Source organism: Anguilla anguilla, chromosome 6 (genome assembly GCF_013347855.1).
Source record: "Anguilla anguilla isolate fAngAng1 chromosome 6, fAngAng1.pri, whole genome shotgun sequence".
Classification (NCBI taxonomy): Eukaryota; Metazoa; Chordata; class Actinopteri; order Anguilliformes; family Anguillidae; genus Anguilla; species Anguilla anguilla.
In genome coordinates, this window is record NC_049206.1 from 15,370,604 (window position 1) to 15,388,816 (window position 18,213).

An 18,213-nucleotide genomic window follows, 5' to 3' on the forward strand; every position below is an offset into this window, starting at 1 on the left:
TAGTGTTACACTGTTAACCTTTGCACAGCATACCTCCATTTTATTTTGAAAGGCAGAAATATACTGTCATAGGTATCGGAGTGTAAAAGACTTTTGGATCATGGTGATGCCTACCACAAGCAGGTATGTAAAACCGCTTTCTATTTGCTGCAAATGGCATGACTTCCATCCTCTTTACATTTGTTTCACTCCCGCTGAGATCATATGAGTCGGGTAGCTTGAATGTAGGTTTATTTGCACTGTATCTTGGCACTCAGCACAAGTGGGTCTTGACTTACCCATGTTGACATGTCAATATTCAAATATTATGTATTTTATGCGCGGATGAATTACAGTGCCATCTTTCTGCCTTCAAACTGCAACAGGGACGATAACATTACTCGCTTTATTACATGTAAGAAGTACTTTTTTAATATGAGGAATTTCAGTTGTAGTTGATACAAGGAAATTTTGATTTTATGGTATGAGCATGTGATAGTTATGCCATGGTACTATGGACAGGGTTCTCATTTGAACAAGCGGGTTATTTGGTATTGTGTTTATTGCTGTTATGTTATTTAGCAAAACTATAATCATAAATTCAACTTCAAAATACTGCTTTAAAAAACAATATTTTAGTCTATTTAAAAGTTTAACTAAAATTTTTTATTATTGAAGAGGGTGAGTACCAAACGGGAAAGACAATCAACCAGGTAGGACTAAAATACTGATTGTAGGTCAGTTACTCTGGAAGTATGTCTCGTTTATGCCACTTATGGGTCTTCCGCCATGGCAGAACTACAGTATTTATTAGTCTAATTTTTTGACATTGTTGTGTTCAGCACCTCGCTACTCCTGACAAGCCAGGAGAGAATATATCTAGCTGTAGTCCTTATGTTTTCTGAGTGATCTGCATTTACGGTATATGTTCGTGCAAGCTGGCCCATCAAAAACCAAAAAGAATTGCAGTCATAGTCGGGAAACTAGCTGTGGCAATCCGGAGGTATTCAGTAGAAAATCTTGTGACAATATGCAAACACGAGGGAGGGGTCAGTTTAAGGATGTCTTGACCTACTTCTTCATTTACCGGAATGGGGAGGTGCCTATAGAGTGCACTGTCCGCATGGTTTGTAAAGATTTCCGGTGCGTGTGTGCGTTTGTATGTGTGTGTTGGACGAGAGAAAGAGAGCTTACTTTTGAACCAGGAGTCCCCAGCATCTGTAGTCCCTGGAGGGCTACAAGGTGTGCTGTTTTCCACAATCCAGTTTAGATTTACAAAACCAGGTGAGGTGAGCTAACTATGCAAGTAGCTGCTTTAATTAATCAGTTGAGTATTAAGTAGCAATGAAACTTGGCCGATCTGGTGGTTCTCCAGGACCATGGTTGGGGATCCCTGCTTTAAAATTATTAAATTGATTATTTCTAAGAAGCTCTCTAGGGTTACTAAGGATCATCCATTTTCAGTCGATTACTTTAGTTGAATTTCAGTGAATAAAGGGACTATTAAGTTCCATATAGGCTCGGTGGGTTAAACATGCTAGGCCTTATCACCAGGACATGACTCAGTCAAGGCTAAGCTATAACGTGCCAGACATGACCGGTTAGTCCGGGTGTCGGGGAGCATATTGGAGGAGGGCGAATGCTTCGGCAGCAGTGCTCCCTTTACGGGTACGAGTATATCTCGCGAGGACAATTGTGCAAAATAGCTGTTTCTGCTGTCTCCGTTGACTGAGTATATCTCGCCTTGACGTTTGTTCTTTATTGTTCTCTACAGAAGGGAGGGCAGCATGATGTCAGTGGGGCAAAGCCTCTTTATGGCCTTGTATCTCTGGGACTTGGTTACAGGCGTTGCTCCTTGGACAGTAGGCCCCTGTGACCTTGTCACCACAAAGGTAGGTAGGAGTGGGGACTGTGCCTGCTTGTTTTTGGTGGCTTTAAGCTCTGAAGTAATCAGTTAAAGTCAAAAGCCTTCAACTTATAATTTCTTAATCAAAAGTTAATGGTGACAGTTCTACGTTTAGTTCCATGCTTTTCAATTGTTTCCAACAGGCATACTTCAACTGTAGTGGGAGAAAGCTGACAGAGGTTCCTGGGGAGGTGTGGGCTAATGTGACCATGCTCGATCTATCCCAGAACTCCCTGAACCTCACCCGTCCCGCGACCCTTCAGGCCCTGAGGAGGCTCGAAGGCCTGGTCCTATTGAACCTGTCAGGAAACTACCTCCCCCTGCTGGACAGTGACACGCTGGCGGGCTTGCGGGACCTCAATGTCCTGGACCTCAGCTCGACCCAGCTAGCGGAGATCAAGCCTGGCGCATTCCAGGCCTTGCCAAAGCTGCACACGCTCTTACTTGGGAACAACAGGCTGCGGGACCCTTTACCTGCTGCCCTTGGAGACCTGTCAGCCCTGTCCTTCCTTGATCTCCATGGCAATGACCAATTGAAGGCTCCTCCCCCGGCTTGGCTTAAGGGTATACAGCAGATAATTAGGCCCAGAGCTTGGCATGGCTTGGATCTGGGGGACATGCCTAGAGGTACGGACTGAATTATGCACTGACCTTTGGCTTGTCTGCTAATGATCATGGGAATTTTTAATGAGCACTTGTTCAAAACCCAACTGAAAATAGTGACTCTGGTCAGGAATTTTGCTCTCTAACTAACCTCTAGACCTGGTATACAGGGTTGCCCTGAGAAAATAATGACTAATGAAGGTACTAAGCTGTTAACCTCAGTGTAGCAAGGCCGGGGATACAGGAAACCTCATTTTTCAACAGTAACTCCTATTTTCAGCTGGGTGCATGCAAACCACCCGCATAAATTGTGAAGTTATCCAGCTCCACAGATGTACAGCTGCACAAGCTGCACAGGTGGACTACAGAGAGAAAAGGACTGGCAGCTGGTTGCATGTCCTTTGCTGGATGTGTGTGCCAGCTTTCCCCAATGTTGATGTAGGATGTTGCAATGATGGGACAGGCATACATACAATCATGATAGGCAATACTGTAGGAATGCTGTAAAGAAAAAAACCAGGAGGAAGAAATGAAAAGGATATTTACATATGTACATACTTATTGTCTTTACGTTAGGTGCATCAAACTTTCACAGAAAACTGCTGGTAGAGGATGAAGTTAAAAACAAAAGCTTGAAAGGTAAGCTTGCTGGTCTTCTGCTTATTCATTTGATAATTAGTGAGTGCCCTCATTTGGTATTAGCACAGTATGATCTAGTACAAGTGAGCACATTCAAGTTTATTCCTTTGAAACTGGATCAAATTTCATGCCATTCTTTCACAATACAATGCATATGGTAAGCCACATTTGGCCTAAAATGCTTAATTTATGAATGTTGTAACCAAGTAGACTTTTTTAGGATTCTCCTGCCTTGTAAAGACAACAATGTAAATGTTCTGTCCTGAGATATTCCTTTTTAAGTACAATTCACTAACTGTAATATAGAAAATGAGAGAGCAGTTTCCACCAGGAACCTCCTGTAGGTAAAAAGTGGAGAGGACAGTAGGAATGCAGAATTTGATCATTTTTAAGAATCTGTGGGACGACGTGATCACCACAGTGTTGAGGCAGGCCACACTTGAGTCAGTGAATCCTGTAACAAAAATGGGCTCGAACTCTTACTCTGCCCCCTCTGGATGCCCCCCTCTCACAGCAGAAGCCCCCAGCGGGGACGCCCCCACTCCGACGCACACCTGGCTGTACCTGATGGCCGCCCTGGTGACAGCCCTCTCCGTCGCCTCCCTGATCCTCCTGGCGGTCAAGTGCAAGCTGTTCCGTCGCTACCTGGCCAGCTACCGCCACGCCCTGCTGTACGAGGGTGACGTCGCCAGCCAGTGCAGCCGGGCGGGGCTGGGGGTGGGGCTCCCGGGGTATGACCGCCACGGCGACGGCCAACCCCGCCCAGGGCTGGAGGAGGACGACGATGACGGCTTCATCGAGGACAACTACATCCAGGCCAGCGAGAGGGAGAGGGCGGAGAAGGAGGCTGAAGAGGGGGAGGGGGGAGAGGAGACCGAAGACGACGACCTCCAGTTTACCATTGGTTAGCGGTACTGGGGGTCTGACCATTTACCATTGGATAGCAGTACTGGAGGTCTGAGGCAGTGGGATGTCAATATGGCTCCACTTTTTTCTTGTCTTAGACCAATTATTTGTTTACAATGACTTTTTTATGAATCATAGTGTGCACAGTTTAACACTGATTGACTCATTGCTGTAAATAATTGAACATCCAGACCACTGACACAGTGTTGTTCCTGGTGGAAAGCTGACCAGAAAATACACAGGGTCAGTCTGGTGTCAGATGTGCCCGTTTCACACATTTTAATCTTTTGAAAGACACTCCCTATTGAAAAGTTTGCAATCAATAGCAAATAAGTTGTCTATCTGTAAACGATCTGTTTTCTATGTATTTATCACACTTTATATTTTTTCACTAAACGGATTAAAGTATATGCTCTTTTATTGTTGTACAATGATGATACTAATTTGTTCACAGCAGGCATTTAGATTTAGAATGCTTGCCACAGTTAATAAAGACTCCAATTATATCAAGCTTTGCTTCATGCTCTCTCCATTGTCGCTCTGCTATTTCATGTGAATTATTTTTTTATTTGCTTATTTATGGGGAAAGTATATTAGCAATTGGATAGCCAATCAAACACAGAGCCAACAATATAGATTTTCCCCTGTTAAGATGATAATAAGAATAAAATGAAGACATAAATTCCTTGAGAGAGACATCAGGCTGCTCAGCTCAGCACAGGAGTACAAAATAATCGATTGATTTCTGTGTACAGAATTATCCCATTGCTATTTAAATGTGCTTGAGAAAATCTACCACCAAAAAACATCACAATTCAACTTAGGAACATTAAATGACAAATGGAGGTATCCACTGCAGGATTCAGTAAGTAATGGTGACTTTTATTAATAAATAATATATATTAATAATGTACAATATGGCAATAACTGAATGAAATAACAAAGTTTACAGTGATCTGTTTGCCTCCCTGTTCTGCCGTCGCGTCTCTGTGTGTCGGTGGCCTGTGGTTTGAGTGACGTGGCGAATCTGGCCGTTGTCCGCGGGTGACGGAGAGCAGCGGGCAGATGGCTGCCAGGCTACAGACTGCAGCCGCTGGCGTCACCCAGCACGGCCGCCTGGCCCCCTGCCCGTGCGCTCAGCGCTGACGACATCGGACCATCGCCCGGTCACACACACCACACACAGGGTTACACACCGAGGGACAATCGAACCCAGTCAGCCGGAGGCCAGGCCTGTCCAGGGTGAGTCAGAGTGCTGTTTACATGTGTGAGGTGGTAAGGACCCAGTTTCCCTGCAGACCCTCTGGGGTTTGTAATGCATAATTGTACTTAATCAGTCTTTTGCAGCAGCCAGTATGCAGTCATTAATTTATTAATGTGGCGTTATTTATGTGGCCTCTGTGATGTTTCTGTGGCCTGTCTATGAACAACAACACAGGGCATGTAAACTGTCAACTCCTTTCAGTTTTCTTGTATGGGTGCCCAATATGATAATTGCGTCACAAAGTTCTTGGCACTTATCTACATTAGATCACAGTGTACCTTCAAAAACCATCCATGCTAATCTGCTTTTGCGCTGTGGCATTTTACTTATACTTCACACCGTCTTGTAATATTATGTTCACTTGACCATCTGTTTGAACTAATGTTCATATACAAATGCATGTCATGATGCATATTTCTGTTTGTCTTCCAGAGTTTGGCCATGAAATATCACTAACCTTAATTTCTCTGGGAATAGTGCCATATTATTACTGTGAGTGTGTACGTTTTCCTCATGGAATACCAAACCAACACACAACCTCTTACTATTTCCTATCAAACAAAGGAATCCTGGCTGACTTCCACCTTACTAGAGTAATTCATCTCAGGATCCTTGAGTTCAAAGTTCAGTTCAAAGAAACAACATACATTCTGAAAATATGTTCCCTGTGCGATATGCAGAAACCAACATGAAAGGCTTTAAGATTTCCATAAAATGAAAATATCCACAACTCCATCCACTGATAACAGTCACAGCTTGAAACTTGCAACTTAAGATCCCAGCCTGTGTTCATGGTGTGTGCCACCATTGATTACCCCTGTCTGTTTCCATGTTTGTATGAAAACAGTGCATTATAATATGTCTACTGTAATAATAATAAATACTGTATTCCCATCCCTCAGAGCAAGTTGACCATGCTGGAGGTGGCCTCCCTCCCTGTCTCACCCATTCGGCCAGAGATGGTAAAGATGGCCGCCACCCTTTCCCTCAGTCTCCGCCCACTGCCTGTCCGGTCCAGCAGGTACACTGTGGCAGAGTATCCGGCCGCACCCAGCACCGTGGTCCCACCCCCGACCAGCAGCACCGCCCCTGTGACTGACATGTCGTCGGGGGCGGAGCCAGGGCCGGGGCGGGGCGGAGCCAGGCCGAGCAGCGCCGAGCCGCAGACCAGCAGAGCCACGCCCGTCAGCAGGACGAGGGCGTGGTCGGAGGGGCCGCCGCTCTTGAGCGCGCGGATGCGGCCCCAGCTGCGCACGCAGCCCATGTCCTGCACCGCCGAGCTCAGCAGCTGCTTGAGCAGCACGGCCAGCGCCAGGAGGCAGAGCGCCACGCCCACCACCAGACGCCACGCGCCCGACGCGCCGGTGGTGGTGGAGAGCACGCCCACCCCGCCCGCCCCGCAGGCCAGGACCAGCGCCACCGAGAGGCAGTAGCACGCCAGAGACTTCCGCGGATCCCGGAACCACCACAGCTCCACCTGCTCCTCCGGAATGTTCCGCCGGGTGCGAACCGGGCCGGTTCGGACCTGCGAACGGGTGGAGATGACCTGCATCTCTGCCATCTCTCTCTCTCTTTCTCTCTCTCTTTCTCGTGTGCCGGGTCTCACCAGATCACCGCCGCCAGGTGAAGAGCTAGAGGGGGGAGTGGTACCCAGGTGAGAGAACATTCTCAGACGCACAGTTTGAATTCACATTATTTATAAAACTGGCCAGCAAAATCCTGCAAAGATGAAAACAGGCACATAAAATGGGCCTTCAGACAACTTTAACATCCATAAATAATAGCTAGATTCCTTGTCATAAGCGTACAGGGTAGTGTAGGTTCCTTGTAAGATTGCCATATCTGACGCACTTGTTTCAGTATATCCAATGTGAGCAGTTATGTTGTGTTTCTCAAATCACTTCAAGCATTCTTTTTTAAGGCACCGTTTACTTTTTGCTTTTTTATGGTGAGATACAAAATTTTTTTTGAATAGAAACGTGATGCTAATTCCTTCCAATATTAAAAAACGAGCAAAAACACTCATCGCTGCACACACACAGACACAGGAACGCAAGCACCCACCCACACACACACACACACACACTCACATGTGCGTGCGTGTGTGTCAAATAGTAAACAGGATTCTCACTTTTCCCCAATGGCTGCCTCTTCTGCCTTAGTACCTGAATGATTGAAGTGCTCTTAATTTAGTTCCAATAATTTTTGATGAAAAGTGTGTTCCAGTTATATAGCCAGTTCTCTTTTAGTGGATTTATAAATTTGTTTTTCTTCTTTAATCCCTTTTGCGCTCTCTCCAGGTAAAATGTAGTTCTCTCAGATAAGACTGGTTACCCTGCAATCTCCCCTGTTTTTCTTATGCCAACTTCCCTCCATTTTCCAATCCGTCAGCACCTTCAATATCACATTTCCCCCATCTTGTCTCTATTACCTCTGGCAGGGCTCAAGCTAAGGTCATCTTACCTGAAATCAGATTTCCTACTACATGCTCACATTCTCTCTTGGCACAGTTACACTGCCCGGGTCTAACTGTTGCCCCAGATTTGCCCGGAAGACTGCTCAGATGTAAACAAAGGGTGACTTGGCTTTGCCTGAACATGCTGAGTGGGACTGCACAGATTATCTGATTAACATGATCTATTTTTTGCAAATGTATTATGAGCATGCCTTTGTGTTTACATGTTACCTGTATTTTATTATGTATGGCAGTTCTTGCATTCCAAAAAAAAGTGATTTTTTAAAACTTTTATTATGATGATGATGATAATGATAATGATAATAATAATGATAATAATAGTAATAATTATTATTGTTATTATTATTATTATTATTATTATTATTATTATTAATAATAATAATAATAATAAACAGGTCTACTGTACTGCACAAACTGACACTTTGGCTTAAAATTAGCATTAGTAGTGTAGCAATTAATCCTACTAATAGAGTTTACTTTGTTGAAAATATAGAATGCATCTCAAAAATCTCTATTTTCTTGCCAGATCATGGTGACCTAACTGCTCATGAGGACGGGAACTCACCTGTCAGAGTCAACATCCTGTGCTTCATGCTCTGATGAAATCCAGCGGGACCCTTAACCCCATACCATCTCTCTCCAATCCCCAAGAAGAACAAGGTGAAATTTTTTTTACAAAAGTCTAATAAAATGTTTCCAGCCGGTAGTGCACTGTCGCTTTGATGAATAAAAGATGAGATGGGATGGCAGCGCTGTGATGGTCTCTATGTGTCTGAGCAAAGCTGAGGATGATTTTTAGGTTCCTTGGCATTTTGAGGGGGGCGGAGTCAAATGAAGTTGATTTTTGGCGGGCCTTTACGACTCACAGGCTCTGGGAGGAGACCCAGGGGTGGGATCAGTGAGATCAGTCCTGACCACACTGCTGATCCTGTCACAGTTGGCACAGACCCCCAATCCTCTTTGCCCCCCCGCTTACCAGAGACAATTGGAGAGGTCGTCACCTCCCCTCTTGAACCCCCCCCCATCCCCCCAACCCCCCAACCCCCAGCCATGGCTCTTCAATCTCGCCTCTTATAACGAAGTGGTTGCTAGGAGTTGAGGGGGGGCTGGGGGGGTCTCCATCAGCGATACTCAGTTGTGCTTCTTATAGCGTAGTGAAATCACCCAGCTGTGTACACGGCGCGCGGCGGGCTGGCAGATGTTAGATGGCGTGGGCTGCTGGAGAGGACTACAGATCACTGTCCTGCGTGAATGGCCCTGATGTCACCCTCACCACCATAATGCTCTCTTGTGACCTGGCAGTCTGTGTCATGCTCATTAGCTAATCTCGCCTTGTTACTCCACAATGGGCTCTCTTCACTAACCCCTTCTGTTTCGCTGGCTCGGTGTCTCACACACAATCAAAAATGCGTATCTGCTTATATGTGTCAAGGATGAACATCCCTCTCCTTACCATGACGTGTATCCATTTTGTGCAAGTGTGCAATTCACTGCTGCTATCTTTTGCATGTGTCTTTCTGCTGCCTGGTGGCTGAGTCTCAGTTTAGCTTACTTGGTTAATAACATACAATGGAAGTCCCTTTGGGAAAACCAGCTTGAAACAGCGCTGTTGAGCCAGTAGGGGGCAGTACTCCCTCACCTTTGAGTGGAAATATCCCTATATCCCATTGTACTGATGTGGACACTGAGCTGTAGGCCAGGGTTTTATATACAAGGATTAAGATATCTATAAAGGAGCCTCATTGCAGCTTTTAACGTGTAGAAACTGAAGTATTTTTTCAACTGGAAATACTAGAAATGCTTTACAGGACCCTAACCCTAACCCTCACCCTCACCCTCACCCTCTATAACTCCAGAGTTCTCAGCTCAGAGCCATTTCAGCTCATTTTCATACTCCCCATATAAAGGAAGCTCTAGTGTAAACAGTAACATGCTTTTTCTGTCATGGTACTACAAAATGTAACATTGTGTATTTTCTGTTGTGTACATAATACAAGGTCTATATGATAAACGTTGTTACAAAAAATACCATAATAAAAATATCTGATGAGTGATTATCTGAGTTCTATTAATCCCATCACAATAAAACTCAAATGTTATAATTTTCCAACACTAGAGGGCAGAATATGCATTGCAACGTGAAAGACAGTGTAGCACAGTGAGATAACTAGCCTGAGATAAAGAACTGTGGAGAAAGGAACTCATTTCTTGGATAACTACTTATTCTGCTGCTGGGTGGCTAATTCTGTTAATACATTGTTCCAGTACTGCTCCAGTGCTGACTGTAGAAAGCTGCCCCCAGGGCAGAACATAATTGCCCATCAACCAGCCAGGGACAGATTTCACTGAGGGAGGGAAGTTAAATGAATGCATGTCCATCTCACCAGTGACCCCCTCTGGCCAACTGGAGAACCACAGTCTGACGGCAGCACAAGCTGCAAGTTGTGTCACCTTTTCTTTTTGTTTTTAGGTCTTGTTCTTGTAGATTGTTGCACGAAAGTTAATAACATTGCAGATGGAGTCATTCATTGGTGTCAGTGGTCTGGTGATAATGCACATATAATTTCAGTAATTACATTACTGTAAGATTGTTAAATCAACTGTCTCCATGAAGTCATAATTATATGATTCATGGTGCCATAATCACATTATAATGAGATTGACTACACTGGGCAGATGCCTAGATGGTGACGTTAATGATAATGAAGCTGGTGCAGAAGGCTGAGGAGTAAATATGAGAATCCAATGCCTCTTGCCCTAGTGCTGGGGAAGAAGGAAAATAGAATATAAAACCAGAGAAAAAGGAAAGGTTACGCAAACAAAGAAAGGGCTTTCTGTGCAGAAAATAGGACTGCCATTTTTGAGTTGCGTAGGACAGGAGGATGATGGCTTATATGGAGCCAGTGCAAATGTGATTACGGTTTAAACCTGCTGACTGCCATCCTGTCTGTGTTGCACCCCCGACCACAGAGAGAGAAAACCGTGAAATCCGCCTGGAACGTGCGGTCTTCAAGGCATCTAGACTCACTGTGCTATCGCACACAACCCTCATGAGAGACAGAGTAATAACAGCACTCATGAACACGGCCCAGGTTTATTAATAGTCTGCTTGAGCTTCCCGAGATTTTTTAAATAAAACATGGCAAGATAAATTTGTGTTTATTGGTGCTTATCCTGCTCCTAATCATCACTTGCTTTCACATTAGTGCTTTAGATTCATTTTACAGCAATGAGAAGACCCTGGCATGAATATGATCATAATATTATAGGCTATGCTGATCCAGTAGAAATGTCTGATTATATTGGGGAGCGAGACAACAGAAATTAGTACAACCCCATAAAAGGCTCCAAAAAAGTTGCAGAAAAATGATAAATGGCCCGGGTGGAAATCCAATGGAGTAATTTATAATAGGCCATAGGTTCAGACAGGGTAGGACAGTGGGGAACCAGCAATCCATTACAGAGGGCATGCATGCTAGTCTGCATTCTCCTGAAATGACAAAGGATATTGCAGTGATGGAGAGGCTACAATTAGTTACACTGGTTTCAGGACTATTGACTTTTTATCGCCTGAAATGTACCGGCAACAACACAGACAAATTGCAGTTTGTGATCAGCAAGCGGATATGTTGGGGCTTAGACTCAGAAAGTCCCTTCATTGAAATGCTGAATCTTACAGCACACTTTCTGCATTACTCTTTAAAACCATAGAGAGAACAGGAAACTGCCATGGTTCCTTCTGAAGTGTAAAAATTAAATCACAAAATAATTTTTGCCTGTGTGTAACGTCAGTGTTGTCCTTGTTAATGATGCAGCTGGGAAATTTCGTTACCATTCCAATATTTTTTTGTGTGAAAATGACAATAGAAGTCTGGGTAAAGAGATGTTACACCAAGTAACATTTAGTAATAATATTTAATTTGTATTGCTGTGGTGTACTGTGGCGTAAGGTGTACAGAGAGGTGTGGAGGATTGGGGGGGAAGCTCAAATGGGTGATGTGCAGCAGCACATCTACTAGGAGAGATTGAACATTTACTACACAACCCTGTTGACCCAAACTTTCACTTTCTTCTCTAACTTCCATCCAGAGTGACTTTCTGTCAAGTGTTGGCAGCAATATGCTGTACTTCTCGAACTCATACCCTTCAGCCCAAAACTAAAGTACATTTTTACCGGCACTGCGTGACACAGTGAAACAAAAGGCACTTTGAATGTATACTAAATATCCATCAATATGCTTTGCTGATTCTATTTTTTTTATCCATCGTTCTATTCCAGGTTCTGCCTGTAGACCTGAAATGACCAATCTGCACTCATCACACAAGGTGTGTGCTAGCCCAGCTGGTCATACTGATACTGTCTCTACTCAGATATGGCACACATACTCTTCATATGAAGTAAGAGCTCTGAACATGTGCAACCATGGCATGTACACACACAATCGCACACTGTGACTAACTTCATTTCGTACTTGCATGTACTCATGCATAAATTACAATCTAACCTCTCCAATTTGTTTTCATGTCTGCATAAAACACAAAAATAAGACCAATGAATGTTTAGGCAAGTGAACTTCCAACTTACCCTGACTGTCAACAATAGGCTGCAAGCCACAATTACATTCGACATAACTACTAATTTTAGTCCCAATGTTCCTTTAAAAAATATACAGTATTCAGTACAGAGTAAACCGAATACAAAACTACACACAATAGACTTGTCCTGTGGTCGATTTATTGATTTACCTTGTGAACAAACCCAGACAAATGCAGAGAAATCCAGAAGCTGGATTCTGTCACTACAGGCTAAACAGTCCTGCTTGAAACTTAAGAGTCTGAACCATGCAAGTTACTCTGATGCTGCACTGTACGAAGACATGACACATCTGAACATGAACATTTAACTAGAGGACTGCATTGACAACATGGCCAAACGTTTACATTCCCCACCTCCAACAGCACTTAACAGATCCATCATAGGGTACATACTATGGACAACATAAAACATATGGCAACGTTACACGTGATACCATTTCAGAGTTGCCAAGAGGTTATAATACCAAGTCAAAGTGAAGCTGTTGGTTGGTTGAGGGGTATTACTGAGAACAACCAGACAGCCACTACGTAAAACAGAGAATGAACAAGAATGTTTATTTTTTAACACTATTACTTTCAATTTAAATAGTGAATTTAAAAAATGATTTCAATAGTACAATCTCCTATTCGTAATTTTCTTTAAAATTTACACCAAAAAAATTTTTTATCTCTCCAAACATTTGGGTAAACATTAATTTCATTTTAAATGATGAGTGAGAATGTAACTGTTTTTCTTCCGCCAGCTTGACATTGACATCTGTACTTGCAGTTTCTTGATGGAAATGTCTGGCGAATGTAGACTGTAATTTTCTCAGTCTGAAGTTCAAGAGTTCAAGAACATTATAGGAAACCTGGTGAAATGAGAATAGCAATAAACAGGTTTCCATTGTCATTTTAGACTTACACTTCAATTTGTAAGTCCAATATATAACATATCTTTTGATTTGTTTGTATATTACAGTGCTGCACTGCAAACATATGGATGCTACGGGTCATAGGTTTTGGACTTTGGCTGTACGCAGTTTCCTGAGAGGTTCACAGGTCTTCTGCGCAGATCACACTGGACCTTTCAGCTCCCGTGCGCATGGTCACCTGCAGAGCAGAAGAACAGTAGCCAGGTATGTCTCCATTAGGATGTTAAGCCAAATTTACCTTGGGGTGCTACAAATGACAGCATTTAAAAGCCAACACTATTAGTGCACACAATGTATTAATTCTGAACAGTGTCATTAAAGAATTGTCAATATCACAGTGAGTGTGCCTTTGAGGTAGGCTTCATACAGCTGAGGGTAAGCCTGTATCACAGATCTTGTAAACCAGTGGTAACCAACCCTGTTGTTCCTTGAGATCTACCATCCTGTTTTCATTTCAACCCTAATTTGATGTACCAGACTCTACTAATTAGCAGCTCAACAAGTTCTAGCTGTTGAGTGAGGTGTGCTTTGTTAGGGTTAAAGTGAAAACCTACGGGACAGTAGATATCCAGGAAGAGGGTTGGTGACCACTGCTGTAAACTAACCAGATGGTCAGTCACATACTTTCAATACTCACATTTCTGTCTATACAATGGAAGCTTAAAACTTCCTGATTTTGTGCCTCATGAATATTAATGAAAGGGTGTGACCCATGACAATCCCAGTGGCAACTAATGTTCTAGCTCTGTGTTCCAGCCTTGGGACATTTCTGGCCTTGGGACACTTCTTCATGAATATTCATAAACTGTCAAAAATACCAAAAACTCCTGTTGGAAACCAGAATTTTCTGTAGTAGAAAGACAAATCGCAGGGGAGCCCATCTGGTTAGATTTTATAGAATCTGCTGTGTTTTTTGAGGTGACATACCTCCCCCCTGTCCTCTGTGCTTGTGGAGGGTGGGGTAAGGGGGGTGTCTGAGGGTGAGCTCCTCCTGTGGGCCCAGAGAATGAGCTGACATTGACAAAGGGTTGACGAAGGGGGCTTGGTACTCCTGAGGAGGGAAATGCACACAAGACCTCTCAAAAATAATGAATCTACACTTTTACACACGCATAAGAGCAATGTCCTTTTATATAAGCTGGATCCTTACATAGCACATTGAGTGGTTGGTAATGGGGTAAGGCCTGCGCTGGTGAGCGATAACCTATCCAACAAAACCGTGTTTCCTCAAAACCAAAGCATTTGGGGGTAACATATAGCGTAATCATTGGTGCATCAACGGCTTGAGCATGATTTACATCCTCATCATCACCATAAGAAAAGAGGAACAGTCCGCTTACCTGTAGAGGTCCGGAGTCTGGGGGATATGGCACAGTGCTGGGGTGGAAACTGGGAAAACTTATTTGGGGATCATTATAGGGCCCAGGTCCAGGGGGTGGCGGCATGTTCAGGAAAATAGCCGGGCACCCGTAGCTGTTGGGGTAGGGGGAGTAGAACTTAATCGGAAACGGCAGGGTCATTAAATCGCTGGAGTACACGTCCCGCTGCGCAACCGCTGCTATAATGTAGTCGCCAGGGAAGTGCGGCGTAGCTGAAACGAAAAAATAAAATAAAGACATTCTATTTACTATAATGTCAGTTCTGAGCAAACAAACTAGGTGCACGCTAGCAAACTACATTCTGTGGAGACTGTTGACGTTTGCCTTGTAGCTAAATGCTTACTAGCATATTGCTAACTTAATTAGCAATACTGTATAATTTTTTTTTTTTTATGTTGCCAGCTAACTACATGTTAGATAATTGGCAGACTAGCTAATTATCTAGCGTTGGGTAACTCCCTAACGCTAGTTAGTTAACTTTTTTTAAATGCCCCAGTGTAGTTGGATGATGGTTGGTTAGCTGTAGGTAGCTACAATTATTTTTCCCCCTAGTCGGGAAACGTGCACCTACTTCTGTTTTCTTGCATTGCATTCCACAGAGAAGGGACGCCATACCGCGCGCCTTCCCGGTTAAATTCTGTTCCAGCAAGGCCGCCTCCGTGGATAGCCGATTGTTGAGCCATTTGCTCTCGCAACTCGCTGCTTTTGGTTGTTCCTTCGTTTAGGGACTTCACTGGAACCAGCTCGGCGTACGTCTTACCGTCTGCCTCGATTCGCCGAGCCGGTGGCATCTTAATCACGCTTTCCGTCCTTTGGATAGCACTGGGCCGGTGTCCAGCTGTTGAATCGTGGGGAGGTCCGCTGTCGTTGACAGATGCGTTCGCGGGGTCATTAATGACATCGATGATCTCCGCACTGCAGCCGGCTTGTGGTTGCGTTTCTTTGAGGCTACTGCTGACGCTTGACAAGGACTCATCCTTTTGATTTTTCCCCATACGTCTCTGGATCGCCATTATTTTTGTTCTCTCTGTGATAAGCGAACATTTCCAACAGTCGCAGGGAGAAAACGGGCACTTCCCCGCGTGTCCCTTCAGTTGCACAACGAATCCATGGTTCCTACATCTTGCACATTTCGGGTTGCGTGCAACTTTGCGAGTATTTGCCTTACTCAAATGACTGTTTGGTTTTGAATTCCTTGACATTTTAGACCTCGATATTCTAAAAGATTAAAATATATTTCGAATTTAATTTAATCAATCGGCGGTGGGTATCTCTATGTTGAGCGTTGGCTGCTGTGCTATAAAATGCAAGCGTTGACATAGCAATATTAAATGTGACAGACAGGCCAGTCTCATGAAAATGACATCGGACACGTGATACCAAACATTGTATCAGTGTTGTGGTGGGAAAAGTTAACAAACATCTTTCCCACGCTGTTAGATTGGGTAAAAGTGTAGGTTACTTCAAAACTGCGATTTACTTCGCACTCTATAGCAAATGGAAGGTCATGTAGCTAACAAACCAATGGCACATGCCAAGGAAAACTGTAATGATATGAAATAGCATGAGTTAATTCGTTTTTCAAAGAATGTTAGCCACGATCAAACAAACGATCAAGATTTTAAACTACGAGTAATAATGGTAAATTCGTTCTGTATACAAGTAATAAGCAAATTGTTACATAATAAAAGTTGGACTGTCATCAACGAATAAGAGACGTTATCATAATAAAGGCATATCTTGCCTCCTACTGCACATTTAATTGGGCCGGTTTCTTAGATTTACTTAGAGCTTGTGACCAGTGACTGGCTGCTTCCCTTTTCTAAACAGTGAATTGTTTCTAGAAATAGGTAGCACTTTATTTAAACTTGTTTTATTCAAAATGTCTTTGTCTTCAGAAATGAAATACCTGTAATTCTACAATAGTTTCAGCAATGTCCTAAAACACTGTCATATGAAAATAACCTACAAAGGCCAGTCAGTGAGGCTCTTAGCAGCCTATCCTTTACTGGCAGTCCATATCATGGACAAGTCTACAAAATACATATAATCGGAAGGGATTTGCATTTGATTTGTCTCACAGGACAGCAACATTTACAGCATACTAGTGTAAAAGATCAGTACAATTTTATTTGCACAACTGAAAGGTGAATGTAAAATGTTGTCTTATTTATTCCGATTATGGGTAAGTAGTTGTTCTGTATAATATTCATTTTGTAAAGGCAAGTGTCAGTAAGGGCAGCTCTCACAACTCACAACCTGGTGAGTACAGAGTGAAGAAGAACCGGTAAGATATAGAATGAGTGTGAATGAATGTTGCACATGCAGAATCTAGTCTTTCTGGGATACACACAAAAAACAAGACCTTGTACAGAACAGGAATGGATGAAAACAGAACCGTAATATACAAGAAAACACTGATAAAGCTACATTAAATTAAAACTGTACTAAGTAGTCATGTACTAACAAGACACTGAGAAAAACAAACATACAAAAAAAGCAGTCAGCTACACATTCTGCATTTTTATGGAAACACTTCAGACCAATAAGTGGAGTCAATATCAAGGTTGTTTTGATAATCTGATGATTGGACTGGGGTATACACAGTGTGTGTGTTGACTCATGATATTGATTGGACATATGTTGGTAGTAGTGAGAAGGGTAAGTTCTTGTTATTTCCAGGCTTTATAAATGGATGTGAGGTAATTTCTTGCATATTGTTTTCACGTTCACGTTTAGCCATTTTTTCCTCAATTCTGTTTAAATACCTATTCGCAATGGTTGTTTTCTGGTATATAGTCTTTGTGCCATCTTCTGACTTTTTCAAACAGGGCCTTGCTAAACATATTTGGCATATCATGCTATATTTATGTGCCTTAATCTGTATTACACATTTGTCTCATATAGGTTTACAGTGAACAGATGCAACATTTCTGTGGCATCTTATTTTATTGGCGTGCACTTACTTATTTAGTTCTCTTTCTGCGGAAATTCCCGGATTAGCGAGTGCTCTGTGTGAAAGCCTCTGCTGAATGGGCATCCTTCAAAGAACTGGCCTCTGCTCTGAAGCGAATTTCTCCTCTGGAGCGGAGGCCAGTTCTTTGTGGGGTGCCCATTCTCTTGCCCTGCGCTGAAGGGCACCGTTGGAGAGTGAGAGAAATGTGATTTATGAATCTGTCACTCAGATCCCACCACTGTGTCAGTGCTCCACAGTGCCCTATTCCAACCCCGCTCCACAGCATTCACTTTAAATCTGTCAATCATTTTCTTTTTCTTTTTTACTTTTGAACAATACTGCTGCAGAGTTCTTTGTTCAAATCGGAGAAAACGTTATACAAATAAAAGATTACTGAACTCAGAAAATAACTATATAATCTAGACATAAAATACTTAAGACACTGCAAATTTCCCCAACCAGAATAGTTAAAAAGTGTGGTGATTAGTGAATTGTAATAACAGAATTATAGAAATAGAAAAAATACTGATTTAAGAATGGCAACATTCAGAAAACTGCTTATTTCAAATGAAGCAAAGCATATGAATAAAACCAC

General features: G+C 43.0%; 3 protein-coding genes across 7 annotated transcripts; 1 reads left to right on the forward strand and 2 right to left on the reverse strand.

Moving 5' to 3' along the window:
* Positions 1 to 23: 23 nt before the first annotated feature.
* On the forward strand, positions 24 to 4,543 carry LOC118229385 (LRR receptor-like serine/threonine-protein kinase RCH1). 4 transcript variants are annotated; one of them, XM_035421299.1, is made up of 5 exons: positions 24 to 123; positions 1,754 to 1,871; positions 2,029 to 2,512; positions 3,065 to 3,127; positions 3,642 to 4,543. In XM_035421299.1, the coding sequence occupies exons 1-5, from the start codon at positions 101 to 103 to the stop codon at positions 4,034 to 4,036; spliced, it is 1,083 nt and encodes a 360-aa protein (XP_035277190.1). In that variant the 5' UTR covers positions 24 to 100; the 3' UTR covers positions 4,037 to 4,543. The 4 variants fall into 4 exon arrangements, with proteins under 4 accessions (XP_035277190.1, XP_035277192.1, XP_035277191.1 ...); XM_035421301.1 differs by having other exon boundaries at positions 3,645 to 4,543; XM_035421300.1 differs by having other exon boundaries at positions 41 to 123; positions 1,757 to 1,871.
* A 351-nt stretch (positions 4,544 to 4,894) lies between these two features.
* Positions 4,895 to 8,720, reverse strand: LOC118230433 (transmembrane protein 125-like). Its single transcript, XM_035423447.1, has 2 exons — positions 8,339 to 8,720; positions 4,895 to 6,928 (listed from the first exon to the last, which is right to left on the reverse strand). Exon 2 carries the CDS (start codon positions 6,856 to 6,858, stop codon positions 6,196 to 6,198), a length of 663 nt encoding a protein of 220 aa, XP_035279338.1. The 5' UTR covers positions 6,859 to 6,928; positions 8,339 to 8,720; the 3' UTR covers positions 4,895 to 6,195.
* Positions 8,721 to 12,501: 3,781 nt separating this feature from the next.
* Positions 12,502 to 16,146, reverse strand: LOC118229506 (doublesex- and mab-3-related transcription factor 1-like). Of its 2 annotated transcripts, none has more exons than XM_035421495.1 (4): positions 15,234 to 16,146; positions 14,624 to 14,874; positions 14,211 to 14,334; positions 12,502 to 13,461 (listed from the first exon to the last, which is right to left on the reverse strand). In XM_035421495.1, exons 1-4 carry the CDS (start codon positions 15,862 to 15,864, stop codon positions 13,439 to 13,441), a joined length of 1,029 nt encoding a protein of 342 aa, XP_035277386.1. In that variant the 5' UTR covers positions 15,865 to 16,146; the 3' UTR covers positions 12,502 to 13,438. The 2 variants fall into 2 exon arrangements, with proteins under 2 accessions (XP_035277386.1, XP_035277387.1); XM_035421496.1 differs by having other exon boundaries at positions 15,423 to 16,145.
* Positions 16,147 to 18,213: the final 2,067 nt, after the last annotated feature.

Bases quoted from the DNA above. Each gene is read 5' to 3' on its own strand.
- LOC118229385 (XM_035421299.1), top strand. From the start codon at position 101: ATGGTGATGCCTACCACAAGCAG. The intron at 2,513-3,064 runs GTACGGACTGAA...TCTTTACGTTAG, and splicing joins TCTGGGGGACATGCCTAGAG to GTGCATCAAACTTTCACAGA. The intron at 3,128-3,641 runs GTAAGCTTGCTG...CCCCTCTCACAG, and splicing joins TAAAAACAAAAGCTTGAAAG to CAGAAGCCCCCAGCGGGGAC.
- LOC118230433 (XM_035423447.1), bottom strand. From the start codon at position 6,858: ATGGCAGAGATGCAGGTCATCTCCACCCGTTCGCAGGTCCGAACCGGC.
- LOC118229506 (XM_035421495.1), bottom strand. From the start codon at position 15,864: ATGTCAAGGAATTCAAAACCAAACAGTCATTTGAGTAAGGCAAATACT. The intron at 14,335-14,623 runs GTAAGCGGACTG...TTCCCTCCTCAG, and splicing joins CAGACTCCGGACCTCTACAG to GAGTACCAAGCCCCCTTCGT. The intron at 13,462-14,210 runs GTATGTCACCTC...TCTGCTCTGCAG, and splicing joins GCACAGAGGACAGGGGGGAG to GTGACCATGCGCACGGGAGC.